The sequence below is a fragment of the Abramis brama genome, assembly GCF_963993115.1.
Source record: "Abramis brama genome assembly, chromosome: 11".
Taxonomy (NCBI): domain Eukaryota; kingdom Metazoa; phylum Chordata; class Actinopteri; order Cypriniformes; family Leuciscidae; genus Abramis; species Abramis brama.
The window spans coordinates 6,792,537-6,802,500 of record NC_139973.1 but is presented as its reverse complement, the minus strand read 5'-3'; the positions used below and the strand labels follow the sequence as shown (position 1 = coordinate 6,802,500).

Genomic DNA, 9,964 nt, shown 5'->3' with positions numbered 1-9,964 from the left:
TTTGTGACTGATAATAATTATTTATGGTCAGTAAATTTTCATCCTCCATTGGCAGGCGTGGAAAAACGTTAATGATGGTCCCTGGTGTGTGTTTAGATGCATATATCCATCTGTGTGTCTTTACCCCTCCTCCTGACATTAATTTTCATACCTCTATTCCCTGTGGACATCTAGTCATTTTTCAACGGCTCCCACTCTCATAGCTTTCAGCTGGAATCACCAAACATGCCATGTCATTCCAAACTACCCTGAAGGAGGTGGAGTATTTCATCCCTCTTTTCTTTTTACGTTTAAGCTCCAAACCTCTTTTGTTACAACAAAAATACGTTTATAATAAACTAGCATCCTAAAGATCCCGATATACTTCTAGCGAAATCGCAGAACAAACTTCAAAACAGCTTGCCAAAGTGAACTTTCCGGAAAAGTTCGCTCCGACTGGTAAAAACCTTCGAACTACCATTGGTCTGTGGCGATGATGTAATAGGTAGGTGTGCTCTGAAGCTCCGCCTTCTTTGACATGGAAATCTTCTCCGGTTAATTTCTTCCGTTTAGTTTGTCGCAGTCAGACGTCTCAGTAAAAACATGAATACACTGGAGAGCCACTTTATAGTAATTCTAATTGAAAGAGACACTGAGACAAAAAATCTGATATTTTAATCACATCTGACACAGATCGGAATTTTTCTGCACACGTGTAAAAACAAAAATCCGCACGAGATCCGATTTTTTCGCATCCGTTCTGAGGCACTTCCAAGTATGGTTTTAAATCAGAAACATTCAGGAGCACAGAAACTGGTTTTATTTTTTTAATAAAACAGCTTCGCTACTGAAATCTACATTATAGGCTGTTTCTAAGCAATGAGGTGTTAACTTTGCTGTTTTCGTAAATAAACTGACAAGCTTTACTATTACATGCAGACTCACACAGGTAATTCACATTTACAGTCTTTCTCTCTCGCTCTCTCTCTCTTGTTAATTCCTTTGAATTCATTCAAATGAATGAAATCTTACAGCGCTACTAAAATAACAACGAAAATTAACGCTAATTTCCGGTCTATTTCTGTTCAGTCAGATTTTGCGCTGCTAACACATCCCTTAACTTGTAGCTTTTAACTTGTCCATGCTGGCAAATAATCATGGCCACCCGACGTGTATTATAAATCATTTTAGTACGACCATTTAAAACCATGTTGCATTGTAAAGTGATCACCAACAGAATCATTTTGTGGCGGGAATTAATGTAAACACAGATATCGGATACCAGTCATGTCTAAAGTGAATGTAAACAGGTGGGATAAACAAAATATGGTCAAAAGATCAGATCTGTGCATGAAGACTTGCAGTGTAAATATCAGCCTGACACTATTTCTTCATGTATTCTAAAGTCATTTGCTATAAAGCAATATATTGTATAAAATGGTATATAAATAAACATGACGTGACTGGAGCACCAAATTGCTGGGCTCGTGCAAACACGTCGCTATGATCAGACGCTTTCTTAACTGCTGTTTTCTCACCCTTGGCTGTGTGTTTAGTTTGGTGTTGAAAGGAAATCACGCAGTACATATTTACATATTCATCTAATCGCCGCTCACAGGGATGTTTGCTAACAGTATACCGCTGCGGGGTCGGGGCCTTTATGCATCACTGTCCGGGCAACCCTGGGTAACTTTAGCAAGAAAGTATTTTTTTTTCTCTGTTGGTCTGGAATTGTCAATATTACTTGAACCCTGTAATGTAAGACTCTACCTAGCTATTGGTGACTCTCTCTTTACTGTTCAACAGTTCCGTTACTTATCCTTGTGTTGTTGTTGTTGTTTTCTGGGTCAAATCAGAGCCCTTTTATTTCATGAGGTATTAAATTACTCCAGCTGGAACTTTTTTTGGTGTCCCATTCACTGCATTGACCCTACCTAGACTGAAGCAATTGTTTTCATCCCTGTATGGACCCCCTTGCTTGACCTCTTGCTTAAAACAGCAAACACAGAGAGCTGAACACATACACACACTCACACACATATACACAGAGCCTTAGAGAATGGTTTATGTTGCTTTTGGCAGGGTCATATGCTCTGTATCATCTCATTTCCTGTTTAGAAAGCAAGTATGGACTGAGCGTGTCTGTGTGAAAGAGAAAAATGGAGGCCGCTTTACAAGACTTGCAAAATGAAATGGAAGCTACAAAAACGAGCCACAAACTCCCCTTAATACGAAGATATCAGAACTCAAATAGCTGTTTCATGTCAAAAGATTATGGACATTTTGATCTCTTTAAACACATTGTTTAAACTGAAATGTGCAGATATCTAATAAAATCCATTTAAATAATCAAATAAATCCCTGTTCCTCTGTCTCCTTCTCGCTACAGGCCCAGCGTAGAGATTCAAACATGTGGGAGAGATATGGCAAATACAACCTGAGCGACCCCTTCCTGGCCCTGCAGAGAGACAGCGAGGTCCTCCAGAGCTCCGGCCAGACCAGGGGAGATGGAGGAAGTTCCTCCCAGAGACGAGAGGGGGTCTGTGGGGCCACGGCTCGCTTGGACCCTTTAGCGGTGCTGAAGCTGGTGGTCGGACACTGCAGAAGGATGCAGGAGAAGATGCTGAAACAGCTGGCGGCTGCCGAGAACAGACACAGGAGGGTGAGTTTATATCGCATAATAGCTAAAAGCCACTGTCATCATCATTACTGATGTGAACATCATATTGTTTAAATTGGATTTACCACAGTGTAGCAGGTCAAGGAGAGATTGGATTGGTTTATAAGCTAATCTTTGTCTCATTCTGTCGCCCCTCTGTGGTGGTTTCAGGTCATTGCTGATCTGGAGGAGGAGAAGAGAAAGCATGCTGAGGACACTGCTGAAGGAGATGATGTCACTTACATTCTGGAGAAGGAGAGAGAGCGCCTCCTGCAGCAGGTACAAAGAACTGATCGTATTATAGTCATCTTAGGGCCCTTTCACACCTACCTTGTTTGGTCCGGATTTTTGGACTTTTCAGTTTGGTCCGAATCAAAATTACAGGTGTGAAACCTCCCCCGGACCACACAGACGAAATTTGGTCCGATGAAAAGAGGTAGTCTCGGTCCGGATCAAACTGAACAAAGGTTTGGTTCGTTTCTAGTGTGAAAGCATTTTCTTTTTGGTTCGGACTTTCAGACCATTTACAGGAAGTTCCGCTGGTTCCCGCGTAGCCTAAACAACTGAAGAAGAATATTGTGCAGATCTGTCAGTCCTGCCCACAGCGTTTCTTCCAGCTGATTCACACACACACACACACACACATATGTCCTGCGTCCTGCCGGCGACGATAAAATGTTCGCACAACGAGGACGTTCATTTGGCGAATCTGAACTAGCCTCGAGTATAGTTGGTGCTGCAGGGAGCAATGCCATAATAATAAAGTATAGTGGCAACGATAAGCGTCTGTTCATTCATTCTTGTCAAAGTTACCCGCCGAATTGACAACACGCTGATGTCAGTCGCACGTCCGTTTACAAACCAATCAATGTCAAGATGCAGCCCATATAGATGATGACAACAGGACGCAAGTACGTCATGTAAAGTTCTTTAGTGCGCTCGCATAATTGCAATGTGAAACCAAAACAAAACTAACCGAATGTATACAATGTATCAAAACATGAACTTTGGTTTGGACCTTGGTGTGGACTTTCAGGTGTGAAAACGCCCTTAATTTGAGGTACTCCAAGGAAACAGGCTACACTTTTCCTTAACCTTAATCAAAATGAGTCTTTGCTCTATTAAAATATATATTGAAACGTGTTTTTTTTAAATGATTTTTACACATTTACATATGCAAGCTTGGCATCATCTTATTATATGTGCACATTTTTGTATATAACACCAAAAGTGTTAGGGCATTTTCACACCTGAAAGTCCGCACCAAGGTCCGAACCAAAGTTCATGTTTTGATACATTGTATACATTCGGTTAGTTTTGGTTTGGTTTCACATTGCAATTATGCGAGCGCACTAAAGAACTTTACATGACGTACTTGCGTCCTGTCGTCATCATCTATATGGGCTGCACCTTGACATTGATTGGTTTGTAAACGGACGTGCGACTGACATCAGCATGTTGTCAATTCGGCGGGTATTTTTGACAAGAATGAATGAACAGACGCTTATCGTTGCCACTATACTTTATTATTATGGCATTGCTCCCTGCAACACCAACTATACTCGAGGCTAGTTCAGATTCGCCAAATGAACGTCCTCGTTGTGCGAACATTTTATCGTCGCCAGCAGGACGCAGGACATATGTGTGTGTGTGTGTGTGTGTGAATCAGCTGGAAGAAACGCTGTGGGCAGGACTGACAGATCTGCACGATATTCTTCTTCAGTTGTTTAGGCTACGCGGGAACCACCGGAACTTCCTGTAAATGGTCTGAAAGTCCGAACCAAAAAGAAAATGCTTTCACACTAGAAACGAACCAAACCTTTGTTCAGTTTGATCCGGACTGAGACTACCTCTTTTCGTCTGACCAAATTTCGTCTGTGTGGTCCGGACCGTTGTCCGGGGGAGGTTTCACACCTGTAATTTTGATTCGGACCAAACTGAAAAGTCCGAAAATCCGGACCAAACAAGGTAGGTGTGAAAGGGCCCTAAGATACCACAGAAAATTTAGTTCATTAAAAGACCTGATTGTTAAAGCCTTTGTCAAAAGGTGTTTTATTTAACACGGTATTTAATTAAACATGCTTTTTATACACATAAAATTTCAAATAAATGCTGTTCTTTTGAACTTTCTACTCATCCAAGTCTGTTTTCAACATTGATAATAATAAGAAATGTTTCTTGAGCTGCAAATCATTGGAATGATTTCTGAAGGATCATGTGACAGAAGACTGAAGTAATGATACGGAAAATTCAGCTTTGCATCACAGGAATAAATTACATTTCAAAATATATTAAAATTGTAATAATATTTCTGTTTTTACAGTATTTTTGAGTAATTTATTTTGAGTAAATGCAGCATAAGAGACTTTTTTAAAACATTTAAAAAATCTTACAGACCTTAAACTTTTGAACAGTAGTGTATATTCTCTGAAAAAATGTCTTATCTTACTAAATGTTTTTGTGTAAATCTATGAATCTATCAGTGTATTTCGATCTGATTTAGTTTTTATACACATGTTTAGTTGGAGTTTGAGAAGGCAAAGACGCCCCGAATGGAGAGGGAGAACAAACGACTGCACGATCAGTTAGAAGACCAGCGAGTCCAGCATAAACAGCTCATGACGGCGCTGAGTCGGGAATGCAAACGCTCCGGCACCCGCGCACACGAGGAGTCCCAGCGTGCCAACGAACTCAGCCATCGGCTTGATCGCGAGCGAGCGGCCAATCAGACTCTGAGGGCGGAGCTTGAGGAGGAAAAGAAGCGGGCTATGCAAATGGAGGCAAAGCGAGAGGAGCTGTTGGCCGAGTTTGACACTGAACGGGAGCAGCTTGGGCTGAGAATACGGAAAGAGGAGGCACGCTGTAACGCACTACAGGAAGAACTAGAGCGATTGAGGAGAGAGATGAGGGATGCTGAGGAGAGATCGGATAAGACCAAGACAAAAATGAACGGACATCTTACTCCTCCGGAGGAAGATGCGAGTGTTGAGAAGCAGAGTATGTTAACCAATGGGAGCTCTCCGACCAGTTCACAAACTCACAGCCCTACGACAAGCAATCAGTCACCAGACGTGCCTAGTGTACAAGCTGCATATCAGGCTGGCATCAACCAGCGCTTCCACGCAGCCCGTCACAAGTTCCAAGGCACCAGTGATCAAGATTCTCCGGCCGTCTCTTCCCCTCCGAACAGTCCGCAGGACCTTTTGCCCTGTGTGTCTCCACCAGGCAACGTTTCACCTAAACAAGCAGCCCGCAGCACCGTCACACAGGTCCTGAGTCGCTTCAGCACTCAGCAAGGTCCCAGCACACCAACATCCCCCAACAGTTCCCCTTTCGGCACAGATTACCGCACGTTGGCCCACTCTGGGATGTTGTCTCCCACCATCAGGTCTCCAACTATTCCCAGAGCCGACAGAGGGAACCCACCTCCGCTCCCACCCAAGAAACCAGGCCTCGCCGAAACGCCACTTTCTCCGGCCACCCTGCGAGCTGCTCACTTGGCTCAAATGTCGTCCGGTTGCGGACACAGCTGCAACCCAAAGAGCAGCAAAGAACCAGACCTGGTGCTGTCATCTAGCGGCTAGCAAGCACAAATGATGAACGATCACGTCAAACACTGTTGATTTCTTTTTGTAAGGGATGTTTCAGGTTTTTTAAATCATTTTGGAAGATTTGAATGATATATTTTCTATGTAAATCTGCAATGTTACAATATCTCATTGAAATGCATGCTGATTGTGTGCATGAATACATTATACATTCTGTGTTTTCTGTATGTCATCCATGGGAAAATAAGACTTGTTTATCGCTGATAATCACCAGCTTCTATAAATAGTTTTATATATTGTTATTCTGACAAATATTTATATTTAGACACACTACCATTCAAAGGTTTGGGGTCAGTAAGATTTTTTTGAAAGAAATTAATATTTTTATTCAGGAAGGACGCATTACATTAATCAAGACATTTATGCTACAAATTTCAATTCATCAAATAAACCTGAAAAAATGTCATGGTTTCCACAAAAATAAATTATAATCATATTTTTCACAGTTATTTTAGTCAAATAAATGCAAAATTGATGAGCATAAGATACTTCTTTCCAAAACATTTAAAAAAAGTTACCAACCCCAAACTTTTGAACTTCTGAACATTTTACCCTTCCCTGTCATCTGGTTTATACACTGAACTATATATTTACAGATTGCATGTGCAAACAATCCTTTGCTTTCTCACATAGCAGTTTGTTTTTTGTATATCTAAAGACATTGGATATTTAGCCTAAATATTCACATCTCGCTCAGAATCATGTTACAGATGTTTGTATCGCCTTATAATGTTTTGTTCTGTTTATCTTTGAAGTTTTTGTATTCTTTTTGCGATCTGATATGAATGTTATTTTTGTAACCAATATCATCTATAAATTCTTTGTTAAACTTGTAGACATGGGCTGGAAAATATTTTAGATTTGCATATCTGTACCGCCTAAATCCAGCCAGCAGGGGCCACTGGGTGGTAAAGTTACAGTATCACCCATCCTCAGCCATTCATAGGCTAACACTAGCACACTAGCTTACTGCGCAGTATACACTGTATACTGCATTCTATTTTGTAAACAAATAGTATGCAAAATAAAGTTATTTTGAGATTAAATCTGATTTTGTGTATAAATGTATATACTTGTGGTATGATATTACTTAATTTGTCACACTAATAGATGGGTCAGGGGTGCATTGCATTATATCATAGAGTAATTTTAACATTAAAGGCTAAAGTAAATTCAAATTGACTTTATTATGTTAATTTTATTTGCTGACACTATATATTGACTTCATGATCAGATCGGCAGTATACATTCAGATTTAAAACCTATAATGACTTTTTAAGTAAAACACACCTTGAATGTGTTTATTTTGCAATAATGACTGGCTGATTATATGTTCTCCTGCCTAAATGGCTATTTACCAAATGATTTGATTGAAATTAAATATTAAGTATAAATTGATTTATGATCTGGGAAGAAATAGCACAAAGAAAAACATGAAGCACAGCTATGTACGAAATGTAGAAAGCCACGTTTTTTTGGTTTGATTTTTACCAATCAGAATCAAGTCTTCCAGAGAGTTATCTAATAATGAATGTTATTATAAAGTGTTACCTCTTAATGAGCAGATCATATGAAAATCAGCATGAAACAGAAGTTGCTATAGTCTTTTCTTCCCTATTTTGACGTATATCCAAGTGAAACTGCATCCCAAACAAGGAAAATGTAGGGCGGGACTTGATTTTGTCCATGAGGAATTGATTGGATGGTTGTGGTTTACTATTGGTCGATCTCATGTGAGTGACAGGTGGTCCCGCCCTCGCGCCAGTAAACACGTCATCAGAGAAGAGAAGAGATGACACTGTAAGAGAGTTATTTCGATTAAATATTACAAGGGCACATGAATTTAAACAAATAAATAATGATATGCACAGACTAAACATTTATAGTAAATATTCCATAAAAATAAGTGTTAACAATTTTGCTTTTATTGGTGACTTTAAACACTTACTTACTCAGAAATGAGTCAATGTCAATGTATGATTCTCATTTTGACATTATAATGAAAGCACAACTGACCCTTAGATCTTCCAGCATCTGCTGTCTTAAACTCGGGACAAAGCGTGTGAAAAATGTGTATGCATCACAAGCATCCATGTGAGACTAACAGGAGCAGGGATCACAGTTTAACCAGCCAGGAGCCTCTCCCTAAATCCTAAATCCCCTCTTTATGTGTGTGTATATGTGTGCGAGTGTGTGTGGCCCGGGAAACAGCGAAGCAAACACGCATGAAGTATGTGCCACTCTGCCCCCCTGGTCACAATGGTCTTACCAGGTTCCAGTCAAGCGCAAATTCACTGCTTATCCAGTAGAAAAATATCATATAAATCTATTTTAAAAATTCAATCTAAAATAAATGAAATCTAGGCTACTATAAAAATCTACTCTGAATTTGTCATTCTTTACATTATGAACTGAGTGTGAATAAATAATGAAGTAGCCTATTTCAATTTTGACTATTCCTTTAATGTCCATTAAAATATCAGTGCTGCTATTTCTGCTGACTACATTGGTTTATCTGTAGACGTCCTCTGTGTCAGGGGATGGTCACCCCCTCTGGTGGATGCTGCTAATTAACATTCCTGTTTGGGACAGTAGGTCGAGGTTGCGAGGCCGACAGGGACGCATGCCTGGCCTGGTGAAATCTGTCTCCCACACACTGCTATAATCACCAGCTCCTCTAGATCAGGGGAGGGGAGGGCACTGACCTCTCAGTACAGAAAGGACATGTCACTAATTATTGGTGCACATCCTGGGTCCCAAAGGGTTAAGTATTCTGGTCATACTCTGTTTAGAGACAACAAAATGATACAAGTGATGCTCTGCACTGTGTGAGCTCCAATAGTAGCTACCTTTGGAACTAGATTTGATATTTAATCAGTATTTAGTGGTGGTTCTGCAGGCAAGTATCACTAGCTAACACTTAATGTTAGTAATCTTAGCAAACTTTTGAACCTAATTATTTTGCACAGGACTTATATACTGTAATCTAGTATATACTAGAGGCTATATGAATGTCTGTTTCCAAGTATTTTTTTTTAAAAATCCCAAACTTCTAATACAACATATTTATATCCTTTTAATATAAGTAAATAAGTGGCATTCAAACAAAATGGATACTATGAAAACGTATCCCCTAATGTGCATATTTCATCCATTAATGATCTTGGTGGGAAGCTAAAGGACAGTGCATTCTCTCTGGAGCTCTTTGTTGTTTACTGTGCATTACTGTGTGTAAAACAGTTCCCCCTCCATTTAATACCAGTGGTGTATTTTATGAGCAAGGTGGGGTTATTATATACATTTACAATGTCACGTCCCATATGAGCACTGTCTACTATCTTTGCTGAGAAGATATTCATTGTGTTATATATAGACTTGCACAGGCCATTGGCATGTTGATACCAAAACAAACACTGGATGTCTGGCCTGATATTACATTATATACAGAAGCATGTTTAAGGCAGATAGATAGATAGATAGATAGATAGATAGATAGATAGATAGATAGATAGATAGATAGATTTTTTTTTATTTTTATATATTGATCTTGTGCTATCTGCCTTTAAAATAAGAGGAACTTGGTTGGTTTGTTATAATTGCGAAGCCATTCGTACATTTTAAGTGTAGCCTAAGTTTCCAAACACTTTCGAACAATTAAGTCACGGCAAGGTACTGGTACAGCAATATTACATTACTAAATAAGACATACACTTATATT

General features: G+C 39.7%; 1 protein-coding gene across 1 annotated transcript in view; it reads left to right on the top strand.

Moving 5' to 3' along the window:
• The window catches only part of cttnbp2nla (CTTNBP2 N-terminal like a), a 21,110-nt gene extending 13,818 nt beyond the window's left edge, over positions 1–7,292 (top strand). The window contains exons 3-5 of the mRNA XM_084127693.1: positions 2,369–2,641; positions 2,810–2,917; positions 5,161–7,292. Of these exons, the coding sequence (XP_083983819.1) occupies positions 2,369–2,641; positions 2,810–2,917; positions 5,161–6,222 (1,443 nt within the window). The 3' untranslated portion in view covers positions 6,223–7,292. The remainder of the gene's footprint in view (positions 1–2,368; positions 2,642–2,809; positions 2,918–5,160) is intronic.
• Positions 7,293–9,964: the final 2,672 nt, after the last annotated feature.